The sequence below is a fragment of the Zootoca vivipara genome, chromosome 7, assembly GCF_965207765.1.
Source record: "Zootoca vivipara chromosome 7, rZooViv2.hap1.1, whole genome shotgun sequence".
Taxonomy (NCBI): domain Eukaryota; kingdom Metazoa; phylum Chordata; class Lepidosauria; order Squamata; family Lacertidae; genus Zootoca; species Zootoca vivipara.
Genome location: NC_142590.1, coordinates 78,667,530 through 78,687,249, shown reverse-complemented (window position 1 = coordinate 78,687,249; position 19,720 = coordinate 78,667,530). Strand labels below are relative to the sequence as shown.

The window sequence follows — 19,720 nt, the reverse complement described above, 5'->3', positions numbered from 1 at the left end:
TCTTTGAATTTGTATTTGCTTTTAAAAAATATATATTTAGCAGAACATTACATTTAACAAACCATGCAAAACATGGAAATTTTGAAAAGTAATTATTTAAGGGTCAAAAAATACCAACCTTTAAACATCCCAACAATAAACACATGAAATGCTGTATTAAAACAACAGCAACACTGTAATAAATGCGCTGGAGTCCTTAACATGTTCCTTTTTAGATCTGCATTTTATTTAAAAAAAAACAATTCCTGGCCCACTTGTGCTTTGGGGGGGGCACATTTTGGTGGCTTCTCATTAACAGTTCTAAGTTGCACCTCAGTTGTACTCCAGTTAAGCTGCCAAAGTAGAGGAACCATCTGCAAAAGCCCCCATCTTACTTTTGGGTAGTAAAATGATTCCAGTTAGCTTTAAATGTACAGCTGGACTCCTTGAAGTAAGCATGTTTATTAAATAGGGAAGCGGGTGGCGCTGTGGTCTAAACCACTGAGCCCCTGGGGCTTGCCGACCAGAAGGTCGGCGGTTTGAATCCATGAGCTCCCGTTTCTCTCTCCAAGCTTCTGCCAACCTAGCAGTTTGAAAGCACACCAGTGCAAGTAGATAAGTAGGTACCACTGCAGCGGGAAGGTAAGTGCCATCTTTGTGCGCTCTGGCACTTGTCATGCTGTCTCGTTGCGCCAGAAGCGGTTTAAGTCATGCTGGCCACTTGACCCGGAAACGGGGCCGGATTTAGGTTTGATGAGGTGCTAAGCTAATGAAAGTAATGGGGCCCTTTATATGTCCAGCTGTCCTTTGCCAACAACAAATTGTCGCTGTTTTTTTGTGTTGAATATGTGCTATATGGTAATTTATGGACCTAATAGGTATCTAAAGTCATTTGCACATAACAAAACATGTATTTTATCAAAGTAATTGTTGAACTGAAATACAATTTCAGTTTAGAAGTATTTTAATAGTGAAATACAATTAAGAAGTAGTATATTGGGGGGGGGAGTGTTTAGCTTATATTTAATCTGGCACTGCCAGGAAAGCTGTCTGCAAACACTGGTCCCCTCAGCCTGAAAAGTGAGATGAGCACCACACCCCATAGTTGCTTTTGTCTGGACTTAACTGTCCAGGGGGTCCTTTACCTTTTTATTAAATAGTATTAAATAAATAAATAAATAAAGTTGCATGGCTTACTATTTAGTTAGGGTGCATGCATAGGGCTCTGTTCTGTTGATCATATTTTGATGTCTGTTTCTCTTCTCCTCCCTCCCCCTCAACATGCCTCTTTTTTGAACCATTCTCTCATTTTTTCCTCTCTTGCAGATGTTTACTTCATTGCAACCTTGTCGTTCTTGTGGAAGGTGTCAGTAATCACCCTGGTCAGCTGTCTCCCCCTCTACTTCCTAAAGTATCTGAGGCGAAGATTTTCTCCCCCAAGCTATTCAAAACTCACTTCGTAGGTGGTTCTACCAGTGGAGCAGAGACTACTTCTCTTTCCCCCCCCCCGCCCCCAAACGTCTCTTTCTTTTTGCACAAAATAAATGTGTGTTCCTCATAGTAACGGTTATGTCCGATGGTTGCAAATGGATCGTGCACTGGCTAGAGAATGTTTCCGAAAGACTGAAATAACTGGCAGTGCAGCAGAAACAGTCAAGTAAACCGGAGAACTGACATAGGTGATCCAGTTTTTTTGTCAACTTTATATTTATTTTGACTTTAATAAATGCATGTAACTGGCAAGAAGAATTGGCTTCCAGTGGGAAATTCCTGGAATGTGCTTACTTGGGAAGTGCTATGTAAGCTATTGATGTGACAAATTTTTCAGACGGATTCCCCCCCCCTTTTTTTTAATTTCCTCATGTCATTTTTATATTACTATTTATCTTTTTAGTTCAGGTCCTAGTTTATAAGCATTTTGTATTTCTTGGGAAATACTTTACAATGGGTGAAACCACATGCTCACAGGCAACTTTAACTCGGAGTGCCATGCTGACCTCTTTTGATGTGTTCCAATGCAAACCAGAGCTCCAAATTTCAGCGAAGTTTTCTTCAATCTGCAAAACGGAAACAAACAAAAAGCCACAGTTCGTCTTTCCTGCTCTGAAGTTGTCCAATTATTTTTAACGGGGATTGACGCTGGTAAAAGAGAGGTTCTGTTTTATTAAATGGTACCATTTTCTTGGGAGAATACTTCTGCGCCACCCAAACTGCCGCCACATCATAAAGGTTATAACAACCAGAACTAAGGCAGACATGGGCTTCCCACCCCATATTCACATAATTAATGCTTATGGCCAAGGGTGCCAATTTGAATAAAATATTGGAAGGGGGAGGGCAGGTAAGCCCCGCCCTGCATGATCAATCACAACAAGGTGCACACACAGCATTTGAATGGCAGTGCCCATCAACTTTGCGGTGGCGCAGCCCCTTCAAATATTTTATTGCAGGGGCTGAAGTCTCCAGGGCCCCTGGGAGTTGGCTTCTATGTGTGAGACTACCATTAACCTTGGGCTCCAGGTGGGAAGCCTTTGCGCCACAGCACAGTTTGAGGAAGGAGTGGGCAGGGGCTTCCTGCATGGCCGATGGGGTTTGGGAAGAGATGTTTGGCACCTCCCCTTCCTGACCATGCCAGGATGCTGGCTGGATCCTGTCCTATGGGGGGGGAGCAAGGCGGGCATGCCCCCACTGTATTTAAGGGGGCGCCATGAGAGTGGAAGGGCTTTTGCAAGGAGAATTAGGGATGCAATACCTAACCCTGTTACACATTCCTCCAGCCACCGTCACCCCCCTCCTCCTGTTTTTGCCCGGCGGGGGGCGGGGAATGGGGAGAGCGAGAGCCTGGCTGCTGAAAGGGGCTGAAAAGGAGAATTGACACATGTGCAAATGTTCAACACAGAGCTGCTACGTGTTCAACACAGAGCTTACCACTAGCTAGCAAATATATGCTTGCTGAGATAATACAGATTCCATTCTCGCATGCAGGTTTCGTTTGGCTCATCCAGTAGAGCTAACCAAGGTTTCTTCCTGCTCTGTGCAAATGCACACAGCAGGTAAATGCCCCAGATGGGGCTGGCAATATGAGCATCACTGTCGTATCATAGAACAAACACCTTAACCTTCATCAATGTTTTGGAAGGAAACCAGCTGCTAATTGCCCCTTTTGAAAAAAATATCTGAAATGTTATTCTGCAGAAGCGTAACAGATGTATTGGATTGTAATAGAGATGTAACAGAATCACAAGGGAAAGTTCATGGGATACTGGTTGTTTTCTGTAAAGCTTTTTTTAAGTTAACACTGAACTGCACGTTTTATATTTTTCACCGGACTGTGCCACTTTGGACTGCAGATGTGGACTTGTGCTTGGATGTTCTTTCCATGTAAAAACAACAGTGGCTTTCAGCATGCAGACAAAGCTCATCCACACTTCTCTTTCTCCTGCGATTTCCAGGCATGGGTTCAAAAGGTTTTTCTTCTGTCCTGCCACTTTCCCTGTAACCCGCCCCCCTTGTTTACTGCTGAATCAGAACAAACGTCATGCCACAGAAAATCTGATTGTTCCAATTCAGCAATAAATGTGACATGTAAAAGGGAAGTGTATCTGCAGGTGAGAAGGTTATTCATTTCTACATTTGGTTCAGAGTTGTGTACAGTCATACCTTGGTTTTTCAAACAGCTTAGTTCTCGAACGTTTTGGCTCCCGAACGCCGGAAACCCGGAAGTGACTGTTTGGATTGCGAACTATTTTTGGAAGCCGAACGTCTGATGCGGCTTCCGACTGAGTGCAGGAAGCTCCTGCAGCCCATCAGAAGCTGCGCCTTGGTTTGCAAACATTTTCAGAAGTCAAATGGACTTCAGGAATGGATTCTGTTCGAGAACCAAGGTACGACTGTACTTCAAGATCCTTGGGCCATTTAAGAGAAGTCCAATCAAATTAGTGGGTGTTCAGCATTTGAAATGCATTTCTGTGGGACTTGAGCATGTCTAACTGTGGGTTGTACAGCTTTTTTTTTTTCCTAATGGGGAGGATTCCATAAATACAGCATGGCCAGTAATTTTATTTTTAATTATTTTATCCTCCTTCAACTTCTTTTATGAGTTGTCTTTGTCTTCTCTGTCTATAAATATAACACCTCCCTGAGTGTATAAGAGTCTCCTATAAGAAAACTGTAGTCACAGTCCCTGCACAGCTCCTTTTAGATTTAATGGTTATTATGCAAGACCATGTTGGTAGACTTTATAGATTTTTGGGGTTGTGTGTGTGTGGTTTTTTTTTAAATCAGTGAAGTTTACACTAAATAATGATCACTGGGCCATTAATGGCCACATTAACAAAGCCAGCAAAAAAGGGAATGAATTCTAATTAAGTTCAGTAATATTTATTGGACTAATGACTAAGGAACTATTTTATTTAGTGGCAGTAATGTAACTATTAATGCTTTTTGTAAGACATGAAATCTCTTTGACCTGTTGTTCTTCTGTAGATAACATCTTAGACAAGGTTGTAATCTGTGAAGTGTTTCTTTCTGAGTGGGTGCGATTTAATTTTGTGAGCGTGTCTTTAAAAAAAATAATCATTGTTCAAAACAGCCTCTTGTAGAACAAACTAGTGGCAACAGTTGATTTGTTTATTATTATTATTATAGCTTAATAGGATCTCCATAAAATTACCTTGGTTTTGGGGGGGATTGGAGCACAAATTGCACAAATCAATAATTCCACTGAGATCAGAACTTTTCTCCCCTCTTCTGTCTTTCTCCTAAAAAATAATAATTATGTGTCATTATGAGAAATGGAGTTATCCTTTCCTAAGCTACTTTAAGTATGTGAAGCCTGGCAATCATACCTTGTGGCGTGCAATCTGCTGGGAATGCCAGCACAATCTCAGTATATTGGAATGGAAATTTGCACAAAGGCACAGCTTGGAATGAATTGTTTCAATTGGGTTTACACTGGCAAACATCCCTATAGATTGTGTATTCTACCGGTACCTAGTGTGATACAAATCAATGTGGCAGTTTTCCTTAAAATGGAGAAAGTGGAGAAATACTTTGGTGCATTATGTAGATTGCTGATAAATACTATTTCTCTTTGCAGCTGGTTACTAAAAACACTTATTTATTTTTGCACTGATACGATGATCCTCTCATGTTTCTGTTTCATTAAATGGAGATACAGCATCCCTTTTGTTTCTGATACTTTGTTGGTTATTCTCCCACTTCTGAATCATATGTTTGCCCATATTCCCACAGCCTTTTTTCAGACAGGAATACAAGGTTGCAGTGCTGTGCAAACACATCTAGGAGAAAGTCCCATTGCTTTCAGTGGGACCTTTATCTGAATAAATGTGGCTAAGATTTGGGCTATTAGCTACATATTGGCACTATACTCCTGCTCGAAGCACCCAGAGGTAATAGTATCATAGCCTACCCCCAAATAATGGAAGATGCTGCAAGTGAGGACTGTGGTTGGGTTGCGGTTACTGCTTTGACTACACCCATACTTGAATGCCCAAACTCTTTAAAAATAAATAAGTAAACTTGAAGTTCAGGAATTGGTACAGGCTTTGCATAGAGGAATTGCAGTACTAATCACCCATTATGTCAGACATTATCCGTGGGGTGCCTATTGCACCTGTGCAGCCATATTTCACACAGCATTAGATGAGACAGCCGCAATATATTGCATTTTCACAGCAACACGGTATTGTGGCTTGTGGCACTGGGCAATTGTGATATTTGCAGGCATTGGGAAGTTGTTGAGATTTCACACGACAAATGATTTAAGGGAAACAATCACCCGTGAAGCTCCCTGACTGATTATATCAGTCGCCAGAATTGCCCTCCTTCTGTTCATGTTGAGGCAAATGCTCTCATACGTCACAGCTATTGCATTGGGCTTCCTCAGAAAATATTTATAGGATGAAAAGACGGAAATGCTCACCTAAACCTTCTGCCCAACATCTGTTGAATACTACACAGAACTTCTGACATTTAATATCAGATATGGAACATTCTATCTGAAAGTCTAGGAGGCTTTTCATGCACAGAAAATCCTTCTAAATTCTGGGCTTAATGTCCTCTCTCTCTGTCTACAGCTTATGGGGCCAGTCTTTTGGTGTTCTCACCATTGTGTTCTCACATAAATGCATGAGCAATACTATAATGAAACATCATAGCCTGGTCTTCAGTGTCAGGAGCCAGCAGGAACACTGAGTATACTGGAACAAGTGTTGGCCTAAAGCAGCGGGTAGGGTTGATATGCCCAGCAATTGCAATTACCACAGTGTAAATTAAAAAGCAGTATGTGGTAGGCTTTCTAAGATTACTGTTTCAGGATGCAGGCGAGGGTATTGCTTGCTAGCTTTTTGCTACAGAGAGTAACCGCCCATTCCTGGGCATTCTCCATGGAACAATCCTAGGAAGGCTATACCACATTTTCTGTCAACATTTGAACTGGCTCTCAGATACTCCAAAGTGTGTGTCAACTGTGATCAAGTTGGTTACTGTCACCTAATAAAAGTATGTATTTCTATACCTTTGGATGTGAATCGGGGGAAAATGTTTTCCTGTGTTGGGGAACATGGATTCTCTTGTCAAACTATTTGTGATGCTAATGTTTTGTACCCGTCCTCTTGTTAATTAAGATGTGCCTATTCTTGATGCAAGAGAAATATAAAAGCAAATTATTATTGTCGTGTGCAGTTCTGTGTCGCAGATGTGTATGAACTTTTAAAAAGGGAATGGTATAAAACCAGGTTTAAAAGAAATAAAATTTTATGCAACTTCATATCTAATTCTTGGCCTGTGAGTTGAATGTCTTATTGATCAAATTTTCAGGCTACTGTTCTTTCCCAAATATTAAAGCTGATTTTCTGTGGCCTGAAAGAAGACTGCAGGACAGAGAAAATACAGGAAGACAACAGTTCCACAACAGATGGAATTTAGATTCTTATAGGGTATTTAGATGCCCCATGAAAGAGTGAATGCCAATTCCACCTTAAAAACCTTGCTCTTAAGAGGAACAGGAAAAGGCTTAGAATCACACACAGGGAAAGTCTATTCCTGGCAAAGGAGAAGACAAATAAGGATGGGAGAATTGGAATAGTGGCATTGGAATCATTTTTGCCAATAGGAGCAAGTGTAGATGAGACAGTTGTAAAGCTTGGTTCACAAACCAGCAGATTCTATGTGCAAATAGTCCCTCTCCGGCATGCACCATAGACATGATTGTGACTCACATTGAGAAGAGAAAAAAAATAGAATGAGCCAGCACCTTTAAAAATCAACATTGTGACTTGGAATAAAGCCTTGTAGTTTGGTTTCATGGCCAGATTGCTTTATTGTAGTAAACCATAATGTCTACTTCATGCATGGAAATCTTCCTTTTACTGAGTCAGACCACAAGTCCATCTCACTAGTATTATCCACATCAACTAGCAGCTCCAAAATGGGGACATTTCCTTGAGATGTTGGGGATTGAACCCACATCCTTATGCATGGAAACTGCCTTTCCTACAGGTCAAATCTTTAGGACTGGCTACCTCTTCTTGATCATACAGTTGGTGCCAAATCCAGGTTTCCTGCCAATTCTTAAAAAGGTCTCAATGTACCAGCAGTTATTACTCATAACCCAAAATTCATAACTGCAGTCTCCCAAAAAGGCTGCAGAGTTTGGAACTGACATTACAAAGCTGATACCTTATATTATCATGACCAGCCCTCATATATATGTTGTTCCCCGTTTCTTAATTCATTTAAGCAATCAAGATTCTCTGCTAATTTGCTGTGGAATACTAGAACAAATGGATCTTCTACATTTGCCCACTAGGTGGAACTTGAGTATTGATTTAGGCTCTCTCAAACATGTGTTTTCTAGAACCAGTTAGTCCCAGAGTACCCAACTGTCCCAAAGTTACAGACCAGCAGTAGAAATTTAAAAAGTCAGTTATGTTTGCTTCTAGGACTGCTGTAATTTAGGCAGTAGAAAACATAATTTGCCCAAATGAGCTCACAGGTTCAATTCTGGGCACTGCCAATGGTTTATTTTGTATTTTATTTATTTTTAAATGAAGATCCCACACTTCACCCTAAGGCCATAGGGCAAGTTACTGCATTTAGGTATCAAATACAAGGGACAGCCACAAAATGAAATATATTTTTTTAAAAAAAAAACTTTAAATATGACAAAACACAATTCTCAAATCTGAAAATATTCGCAAAAGTGAAAATGATGTTTAATCTCAGGTTCTGAGTTACGTTTTATTCTTTGATATGTAATTTCACTCATGACCTCTGAACTATGTCATCAGAAACAAGTATTCTTGAGCTGACCTCCTCTGTGAATTCATTGCTTGGAAGAAATCCAGTCTGTCCACCATAATTTCGGATTCACCCCCCCTCCCCCAATTTCTGCACTAATGTACCATAGTTCCCAGTACATATATGGCAGGGGTGGCCAACTTCCAAGAGACTGCAATCTACTCACAGAGTTAAAAACTGGGAGTGATCTACCCCCTTTTTCGGGGTTCAGGTCAAAGTTGTTGAGCTTCTTTAGGGAGGAGGGAAGCGATGCTGAGCTTTTTTTAAGGAAGGAAAACCCTGGTTTGGGTGGTTCAGGTCAAGGTTGTTGAGCTTTTCATAGGGAGGAAAGCCCCATTTTTGGGGGTGTAGGGAAAAGATGTTAAGCTTTTTTAGGGGAGCCAGTTTTTTTACCTTCTTTGGGGGGACCCACTGATCTACCGGTGATCTACCACAGACATCCAGTGATCTACTGGTAGATCCCAATCTACCTGTTGGACATGCCTGATATATGGTAATACAGGTATGCCCCACTGCGTTCTCCATCGGATAAATGCCTGACAATCAAAGAACTATCACAACTTAACATTAAAATTGGGTAAATATGTGCAGCAGAACCTGAGAAACTTCCACACTCACCAATCCTAGCCACAACCTTGCAAGATTATTAACTATCTTCTTGCACCAGACCTCTTGTTTGCTTTTGGATTTTATTTTATTTTGGCTTTTTGGTTAAGAGATTCTGACTAGGACTGGAAAACCCCAAATTCAAACCCAGGGGCGTAGCTGGCTGCTCCAGCACCCAGAGTGGCGGGGGTCGGGTGAGCTGCCCACGGGGGTGGCGTGGCAATCCGCTCACAGAATCCGCCTGGTGGACGCAAGCCCCACGCTGCCGTTTCAGGCAGCGTGGGTCCCCAAGCCACCGCACCACTCCCAGGAGAGACACGTGGCTCGGGCACGCTGCAGGCCAGGCCCCGCAGTAAGTGCCCTCCCCCATGATGTGCCATTTTGTCACCCTCTCTGGGATGACACCCGGGGTGGACCGCACCCCTCACGCCCCCCCTTCCTACGCCCCTGTTCAAACTCCCCCCCCCCCCAGTCCTGGAAGCTCACTGATTGCTCTTGGGTCAGTGCCTATCTCTTAGAATCATAGAATCGTAGAGTTGGAAGAGACCACGGGGGCCATCCAGTCCATCCCCCTGCCGAGCAGGAAACACCATCAAAGCATTCTTGACATATGCCTGTCAAGCCTCTGCTTAAAGACCTCCAAAGAAGGAGACTCCACCACACTCCTTGGTAGCAAATTCCACTGCCGAACAGCTCTTACTGTCAGGAAGTTCTTCCTAATGTTTAGGTGGAATCTTATTTCTTGTACTTTGTACATGTCCGCTTCTCTGGAGCAGCAGAAAACAACCTTTCTCCCTCCTCTATATGGCATCCTTTTATATATTTGAACATGGCTATCATATCACCCCTTAACCTTCTCTTCTCCAGGCTAAACATACCCAGCTCCCTAAGCCGTTCCTCACAAGGCATCGTTTCCTTATGATCTCTTAGCGTAACCAACCTCACCGAATTATTTGTAGGTGTAACAGCGGGGGAGAGCCATCTCTATATGCCACTGTGAGCTTCTTGGAGGAAAGATGGGTTATAAATGTAATACGTATCTTTAGGATACCCTTTTTCTGGTAGAAAGAGACGAAGCAGGATCTGACCTGAGCTGCTTCCCCCAGCACAATCCTGTGCATGTCACTCAAAAGCAAATTTCACTGAGTTCAATGGGACTCCCAAGTAATTGCAGCCTTCTCATTACTATGTTTATCCTCTGTGTGTGTGTGTTTTTTTTAAAAAAAAATGATAGGTCATCTTTCAATATTTATTGAAAATAGGAGGGACGAAGAAAACAGCAACCAATGGCAAACAACAACACAAGTCTCCTTACTATATATTTTAAAACTGCCTGTAGTAAGCTGCTCATTAAAGTCCATTTAAAAGAGACAATGGCCAAAACTGGAAAACTTCAGGAAGGGTCTCTCTCTTGGTTGTGGCCACTAATCTGAAAGATTTATGTGTGGCAAATCTTACAGAGCAGGAAAGTACATATGTGAGAAGAAGATCCTGTAAGCATCCTGGCCCCAGATGGCAAAGGGCATTTAAAGATAAGCGTCAGCACCTTGAATTTGGCCTAGAAGCAAGCTGGTAACCAGTAGGTCCGGTTGGCGGAACTTGCCAATCTTTTGGGGCTAGTGGGTACATTTGGAAGTGTGTGGGTGCGAGTTTCAAAATGCCTGCCATATAAAGAGAGCAAACATTAAGGAAGGAGTTCTGGAAGGAAGATTTGCCAAACCTTTCATGGGCATCATAAGAGGCATAGGAGCCAACTCCTAGGGGGCAGAGGTCCCTTTGGCCTCCCCAATAAAATATTTGAGGGGGCTGCCCCCCGCAGTTGAGTGTGCATGTTTCATGTCATGCGGTTGATCATGCAGGCTTACCTGCCCCCCCCATATTTTATTCAAGTTGGCACCCCTGATACCACTCAGCCTCTTGGGCTTCCTGATTGGAAGGTCAGCGGTTTGAATCACCACGACAGGATGAGCTCCCATGGCTCTGTCCCAGCTCCTGCCAACCTAGCAGTTTGAAAGCACGCCAGTGCAAGTCGATAAATAGGTACTGCTGCGACGGGAAGGCAAACGGCATTTCCGTGTGCTCTGGTTTCCACCATGGTGTTCCAGTGCGCCAGAAGCGGTTTAGTCATGCTGGCCACATGACCCGGAAAGCTGTCTGTGGACAAATGCCAGCTCCCTCAACCTGAAAGCAATATGAGCCCCGCCACACCATAGTCGCCTTTGACTGGACTTAACCATCCAGGGGTCTTTAACCTTTTACCTTTACTGGTCTCTGCCAATCCCACCTTGGAGATGCTGGGAATTGAACTTGGGAACTTCTGCATGCAAATCAGATGTACCCCGACTAAACTGCAGTCCTTTCCCACCATATACAGTACAGAGTCAGAGCATCGATTCAGTACTGTTTGCTCTGACAATGGCTCAGCAAGCTCTTGTCTGACTTCCTCAGACAAGAGATGCCAGGGATCAAACATCAAACCATATTTATGCATTCCATATGATGCCACAATCCCATCGCCATAATAAATAATTCACAATTCACTTGAGATCCCAACAGCATTTGCAGAACAAGGGCACTTCCAAAACTAGCTTTTCGCTATCTATTTCTGTCCTGTGGAACCTGTAACTATTGTAAATATTGACGAAGCAGATAATATTTTGGTCCTCCGAGACAAAAGGAACAGATTTCATTGTTACAGCAAAGGCTTTCCCTCCACATGTTCCCAATTTCCCATGCTAAAATGGGTTACATAAGTTCTGTGTAGTGGGTCGTTATTCTAAAAAGCTGTCCTGAATTAATGGCGAAATGTAATTAAAAGCTAGAAATAGTTTTGGAGAGACAAGGGGAAGTTCTGCAATAGTTTTTCACACACACACACACACACACACACACACACACACACACACACACATTGCATAATTCTAAAAATGTCACAGATTTCCATTGCAGCAGCTGGCAGAATTTTGGCAGCTCACACGTGATTGGTTAAGCTTCCAGGTTTAAGCTTGCTCGAAGAGTGCTTGTGCCCTTATTTCCCCACCCGCAGCCACATTACAGAATTATACCTATCCTATGAGTCCTGTAGCTGAATGGTTGCTAGCCACTATATTTCAAGATTAGCCTGAACTCTAAACTGTGGTTAATGCTAAACTGCTGTAAACTGAAAACAGAAACAAAAGCTTTCAATCTCGTCCTTGCAGCTAATTGTGATCTGATCTGTGCCTTCTGCCTGTTGCTATTGCTGCCCTTGCCATTCATTCTAAGTCCAGTCCTTACTGCAGGTTCCTGCAGGTCAGAAAACAACATCGGCTGAAAACCACAATTTAGGTGGGAGTTCTCTCTCTCTTTTTTTAAGGGATGCAGGTGGCACTGTGGTCTAAACTAAACCACTGAGTCTCTTGGGCTTGCCGATCAGAAGATCAGCGGTTCGAATCCCCATGAAAGGGTGAGCTCCCGTTGCTCAGTCCCAGCTCCTGCCAACCTAGCAGTTCTAAAGCACACCAAAAAGTGCAAGTAGATAAATAGGTACTGTTCTGGCAGGAAGGTAAACGGCATTTCTGTGCACTGCTCTGGTTTTGGTGTTCTGTTGTGCCAGAAACGGCTTAGTCATGCTGGTCACATGACCCGGAAAAACTGTCTGCGGACAAATGCTGGCTCCCTTGGCCTGTAAAGTGATATGAGCGCCGCAACCCCAGAGTCATCTGCGACTGGACTTAACTGTCAGGGGTCCTTTACCTCCCCCCCTCCTTTTTTACATTTTGCATTTTTTGTTTAAGAATTTGGATTTTTGTTACTATATGTTGCATGTATATCTAGGGGAGGAGCCACAGATCTCCTGGCATCTGTAGCTAATCATAGCCAGTGATGGGAAATATCTCCGATTGAGACTGTTGGGAATGGCTGCCAGGCAGAGGATACAATGCTTAGCTAGAGGGACAGAGTCTGACCTTGTTTTAGGCAGCTGAATATGTGGGATTGAACTTCTTGATTGCCTTGTGAAGAAAGTGATATAAACAGAGTACAGTCATAGCTCGGGTTAAGTATGCTTCAGGTTGAGTACTTTCAATTTAAGTACTCTGCGGACCTGTCTGGAACGGATTAATCCACTTTCCATTACTTTCAATGGGAAAGTTCGCTTCAGGTTAAGTACGCATCGGGTTAAGTACGGACTTCCGGAACCAATTAAGTACTTAACCCGAGGTACCACTGTAATATCTAACAGATTGATGTCTCTGTATGTTTTTCAGTGTTTGCGCCATTAAACATTAGGTAAGAAGCAACTGAAAAAGTGGGAAAGGTTATTTTACTATATAACAATATAATTGTGCTGCTCAAAATTCTCTTCCCCGCATATTTTGACTAATTGAATATCTGCCAGATATTTGCTATGCATAATGTACAATGTTATGCAATTTCAGTACTTAATATTTGACAGTATTTGATAGTTGACACGTAATGGTGTTCCGCGCTTGACAGACCTAGCAATGTGTAACATTTCAGACACGAGTCAAAATCAATGCAACCGTTGATTACCGACAAGTCAATATCACTTGAATTTGGAAGTAAAATGTTACATTCAAAATGCAAGATGAAAACAAGTTCTCTCTCTCTTTTAAGGGAAATTCCCTTATGCTGAATAGGCTTCCTCACGAGAAAAGGGAAAACTTGACAGCTATGATTGCTAGGGCTACATTTGCTAGGGCTACAACAGCAACTGGCAGCCATTGCAATGGGAGAGGGAAGCAAACTCCTGCATGAGGCAGCAGTTGCTATTGGGCAAAACAATCCTATACTGTACATGTATTTTCAGAAGCTGCTAGCACTGAGTTTAGTAGAACTCAAGTAATTACATATAGGAATGTAGCAAAAATTAGCCCTGTTCACTGTTATTTTCATATTGATCCAAGGCCATAACAGAAATGCAAAAAAATTAAATACAATATGTAACATTAATAATAGCACAACTTTCGGATTGTAGCAATGCACAACAAGTAGGCAATTACACAAATCATGGCGGCTTTTTAAAAGGTAGCTATTTAAATTAAAATAGGCTGTGAGTCCTAGAAGACCAGCTCCTTGTCTTGCAGTCCTTTTCCCACCTGGCCTGGGATGGTGAGGCCCTGGCTGACTCCAGGTACAAAAGCTGAGGCTGCTGAACAGACTTGGTTTTGATCTTTATTTTAGCTCTTATGATTTATGTGGAAATTGTTTAATTTTGTTGTGTAGGTTTGATGTTTTATTGTTTATGACTACTTGTAATCATGTGTTTTTTCATGCTTTTAAGCATGCTTTAAGTTATGGAAAGGGGGCATACAATCATTGTTGTTGTTTAGTCGTTTAGTCGTGTCCAACTCTTTGTGACCCCATGGACCATAGCACGCCAGGCACTCCTATCTTCCACTGCCTCCCGCAGTTTGGTCAAACTCATGTTCGTAGCTTCGAGAACACTGTCCAACCATCTCATCCTCTGTCGTCCCCTTCTCCTTGTGCCCTCAATCTTTCCCAACATCAGGGTCTTTTCCAGGGAGTCTTCTCTTCTCATGAGGTATTGGAGCCTCAGCTTCGGGATCTGCCCTTCCAGTGAGCACTCAGGGCTGATTTCCTTCAGAATGGATAAGTTTGATCTTCTTGCAGTCCGTGGGACTCTCAAGAGTCTCCTCCAGCACCATAATTCAAAAGCATCCATTCTTCGGCGATCAGCCTTCTTTATGATCCAGCTCTCACTTCCATACATCACTACTGGGAAAACCATAGCTTTAACTATACGGACCTTTGTCGGCAAGGTGATGTCTCTGCTTTTTAAGATGCTGTCTAGGTTTGTCATTGCTTTTCTCCCAAGAAGCAGGCGTCTTTTAATTTCGTGACTGCTGTCACCATCTGCAGTGATCAAGGAGCCCAAGAAGGTGAAATCTCTCACTGCCTCCATTTCTTCCCCTTCTATTTGCCAGGAGGTGATGGGACCAGTGGCCATGATCTTGGTTTTTTTGATGTTGAGCTTCAGACCATATTTTGCGCTCTCCTCTTTCACCCTCATTAAAAGGTTCTTTAATTCCTCCTCGCTTTCTGCCATCAAGGTTGTGTCATCTGCATATCTGAGGTTGTTGATATTTCTTCCGGCAATCTTAATTCCGGCTTGGGATTCATCTAGTCCAGCCTTTCGCATGATGAATTCTGCATATAAATTAAATAATACAATCATAGCTGCCAAGTTTTCCCTTTTCTCACGAGGAAGCCTATTCAGCATAAGGGAATTTCCCTTAAAAAAAGGGAGAACGTGGCAGCTATGCATACAATTAAATGATGGATGTAAAACCTTAGGCCTGGGATGGAGAACCTGTGGGCCACACCACCTGTTGGATTCAATTCCCATCAGCTCCAACCAGTCTGGCCAGTGCTCAGGGGTGATGGCACTTGTTGTCCAATAATGTCTGGTGGGCCCTGGGTTCCCCATTCATGAATGAGAGAATAGTTGCTTATTTGTGTCTTTTTGTGTACGCAAGTTTTGGAGAAGTGGGTTTATGGGGAATTGTGTCATAGGGAAATGCATGGAGTGCTCTGGTTCCCACAAAGACTTCAATGGGCAAGAGGGTTTCACATGCCCGCAGTCGGAAAAAACAAAGCAAAAATAGCACAAAACCCTGACTTAAGCGACACATCAAACATTCTGGTGTTCCCAAGTCCTCTGCTTTTTCTTTTTAGCTTTGCTCATGGCACATATGTACATAAAGAAGATGGTGTCCTGTTCAGATCCGTTCAAAGCGGTAGTAACAAGAACAATCTGTGCAAAAGAATTTAGTGCATTAAAGATGACGGTAATAGCCATTCTCATTTGTCCTTCTATGTGAAACAGATTTTTAGTTTAAATATGCACTTGGAGTAGGTTGAACTATATCCAGAAACTTGCTTGCCACGAGGAAAGCAGAATTATCCACAGTATTAGAAGGAGGGAACAGATGAGCTGATTGCACCACAAAACACTACCCCATCCTTTCAGAAATGTGGGCCAAATCATTAATCTGATGACCCATGAACTAAACCTTCTGTGATAAATATGCAGTTTATTCCGCTAAGTACTGCACATCTGTTCCCAACCTTTAAAACTGATTACACTGTTGACACTTCTCACTTCAAGTCTCAACAATTCTCTTCTCGGTCATTCCAAGATCTGCCACAATGTAGTGGGGAAGAGAGAGCAGGAGGAAACATGAAAAGTGATCTGTCTTCTTTTGGTTTGTTTGTTTATTTGTGAATTCAAGATTTAAAGAGCAGGGATGGGAGAGAGGTTGTTGGGCTCCAGCTTCCACCAATTCAAGTCAGTATGGCCAACGGTCAGGAATGATGAGAGTTGTAACCCAACACTATCTGGAGTGCTCGAGGTTCTCCATCCCTGATTTAGATGGTTATTATTTATCTGAAGATACTAACAAGACCATCTGATGTTTAGAAGACATCTGAAGGCAGCCCTGTTTAGGGAAGTTTTTAATGACTGATGTTTTAATGTATTTTTAATCTTTTGTTGGAAACTGCCCAGAGTGGCTGGGGAAACCCAGCCAGGTGGGTGGGGTATAAATATATTATTATTATTATTATTATTATTATTATTATTATTATTATTATTATTACTACTACTACTACTACTACTACTATTATTATATTACTATCTACATAATCAGACGTATTCCAAGATGACTGAGCTGAACAACCTCAGGTCATTCTCATCTGTAAAATGTGCTCACCAGAGATAACAACCCTACTTTTTAAAAAGATGTGACTGCTGCTAATAGGATTATAGATTTATAATAATAATAATTTATTATTTGTACCCCACCCATCTGGCTGAGTCTCCCCAGCCACTCTGGGCGGCTTCCAACCGAATATTAAAAACAGTACAGCATCAAACATTAAAAACTTCCCTAAACAGGGCCGCCTACAGTTGTCTTCTAAAAGTAAAATAGTTGCTTATTGCCTTGACATCTGCTGGGAGGGCGTTCCATAGGGCGGGTGCCACTACCGAGAAGGCCCTCTGTCTGGTTCCCTGTAACCTCACTTCTTGCAATGAGGGAACCGCCAGAAGGCCCTCGGTGCTGGATCTCAGTGTCCAGGCTGAATGATGGGGGTGGAGACGCTCCTTCAGGTATAGAAAGAGGGCAATATATTTGGGGCAATATATTTGGAAGGGGGGGAAACCATTTTGCCCAGCATGCCCAGGGCCTTAGACCTTCCAGAGCAGCCCTTCTCATGGTTCCACAACTGAGAGAAGTACATCGGTTCATGATACTAGATGTGGTAAGCACGCCAACTCCTAGGGGTGGAGGTGTCTTTGAGCGCTTCAAAATCTGCTGGCAGGAGGCTAGGCTCCCTCAATATTGAGGGGGCAGAGGAGACTGAGCGCAGTGCAGTTCAGTGGCTGGCTTCTCCTGAGCTCAAGAGAGGAAGCCACGCCATGGTGGGCTCTACACTCAACCTCCTCCTGACGATGTGACATCACACTCGTGATGTGTGATGGGCACATGACAATGTGTGATGTGTGCATGTTCTCACACATATATCTAAGATAAATAGCAGGGTTGGCAAAGACTTTTCTCTGTCAAAATCAACAACACTGGCCTAGATCAAGCAATCGGTCTCCTTCAGTATAAGAGAGATTAATATCAATGTTTATACAGTGGTACCTCAGTCTACAAACTTAATTCATTCCGGAAGTCTGTTCTTAAACCAAAGCATTCTTAAACCAAGTCACGCTTTGCCTCCTGCCGCCGGTGCCCTTCCTTCGTTCGTCTTCCGGGGCAAGGTTCGCTAACTGGAACACCTACTTCCAATTTTGCGGAGTTTGTTGCCCGAATAGTTCATTAACAGGACTGTTCATAGACCGAGGTAACTCTCTCTCTCTCTCTCTCTCTCTCTCTCTCTCTCTCTCTCTCTCTCTCTCTCTGTGTGTGTGTGTGTGTGTGTAATATTTAGCTACATGTCAAAATTATTGCTGCATCAAAATAGAAAAGCTCTTAAAAGCAGTGGTCCCAGTTTTAAACATTGAGTCCACTTTCAAAGCTAAACTAACATCAAATTGCAGCCTACTGTGGACAGCACTTAGAGCTATATCTACCAGATTCCAAAAGCTGAAGCAAACCTTCCATCTTGAAAACTGATGTCACTCCGAAAGCATGCCACTTCTTCTCAAAGCGAATGATGTCACTGAAATGCTGTCACCTAACTTTGGTCCGTTATAAAGCAGAATACTCTGCGCACAGAGAAGTAAGATTTCTTTACATCATCTGTAAACTTGAAGTTGAGTTTTTGGATGAAAAGGCCACATTTATAAGGGCCACTGTTCTCTTCAACAACGCTCCCTTTCTGACAGAGCGGAGTCTAAAGAATTGCTGCATTCTGCAACTGCTGTTGGTACATGACTAACACTCTTGGATCTCTCTACAAACAGGGACATCCATGGAATTCTTGACGCAGCACGTATGAATCAGCTCCCCGCTGTTTGATTTGGATTTTAAAATGTTAAAGGGTCACCAGAGATACTAGGCCTTATTAATATGATGATCTTAATCATGTCATAAAATTAAGCAAGGCCAGGGCTAAGGAAAGGGCAAACAGGATTCCTGTACCTTTAATAGCTGCTGGAAAAAGGTAATTTTCAGCAGGTGTAGATTTTCTTGCCCTTGTGTGACAAGTTGCACCTGCCCAAATTTTCTATCAAAGTCCTGCCTTCCTTTGGTCCTGGGTCACCCTGCTTGCAGCACTTGAAGTCAAGATGGAGTAGTGCTAATGGAGAAACTATCTCAGCATGATAAAGCATGAAATGGCGCTCGAGACTCATATGACTTTATAAAGTATGGTATAGATATGGTATAGATTTCCTAACACCAACAAAGCTATCTGGCCCCAGCCAGATACACATGTGTTGTAATATATTTTTGCTCACATTGTTGCCTGCTCCTTTTTGGGGAGGAGGGGGCTTTTTCTAATTGATACTTGCAATATTATGTATAAAGTTCAGTTTTTAAGGTGGAAAATGCTTTGGTGTGGGGAAATGATGTAGAATTGGAATGGGCTGCCAATTCTCTACCCTGCTAAGTTCAAGGAACAGGTGTACAAAGCCTTATACAGCTTGGGACCAGGGTACCTAAAATATCTTGCCCAATTGATCACTGTGCTCTGCAGGAGAGGGCATCTTATCAGTCGGTCCATTCTGCACAATATAGACGAATTGGGCCTTGAGTTTTGTGGCATCTCCCCTTTGGAATTTCCCCGTGTTACATATTAGACAGGTACTGAAGACCTTCCCTATCCTTTTAAGTGAATATCTTTATCCCTGTCTGCATCTGCGTTGGAGCTATTTTTACGTGTTTTTATATATGGAAATGTTTCCAAATGTTTGCATTGTTTTTAAATATGGAAGTGTTTTATATAAGGAACTGCTTAATTGCACATACACACACAAACTCATATATAGTCTGCAGCCATTTTCTTCTTTTTATGATTTTATAGAACCTTGTGGTGAAGGGCAGGTAAGAAATCTTTTTAAAGTTCTGCTAGAACATTCTGGAATGCCAAACAGAACCAAACGATACAAAACTTTGGTACTTTCTCAAGCTGCACATGTTCCTCCCTGGCTGAATTTTGCTCAGTCTCCTTCTGCAAGTCAAAACCATGTCATGTGTCCTTTTCCAAATTCTTTTACTGCAACAAAGTCTCTGTTTCCAAACAAGTACTGTACAATCTTCTCGCTTCCCCCAGTGACTTCCATAGCAATTGGCACTCTGTTTTGAACTTAAATAAAAAAAATTCCTTCAGTAGCACCTTA

At 42.4% G+C, this 19,720-nt stretch overlaps 1 protein-coding gene across 4 annotated transcripts in view; it reads left to right on the top strand.

Annotated features, from left to right (window-relative positions):
* Positions 1 to 5,160, top strand: part of ATP9A (ATPase phospholipid transporting 9A) — a 91,726-nt gene extending 86,566 nt beyond the window's left edge. For all 4 annotated transcript variants that reach the window (XM_088674658.1, XM_035121485.3, XM_035121483.3 and 1 more), the window contains exon 28: positions 1,306 to 5,160. In XM_088674658.1, coding sequence (XP_088530784.1) covers positions 1,306 to 1,442 — 137 coding nt within the window. In that variant the 3' untranslated portion in view covers positions 1,443 to 5,160. The remainder of the gene's footprint in view (positions 1 to 1,305) is intronic.
* The last annotated feature ends 14,560 nt before the right edge of the window (positions 5,161 to 19,720 follow it).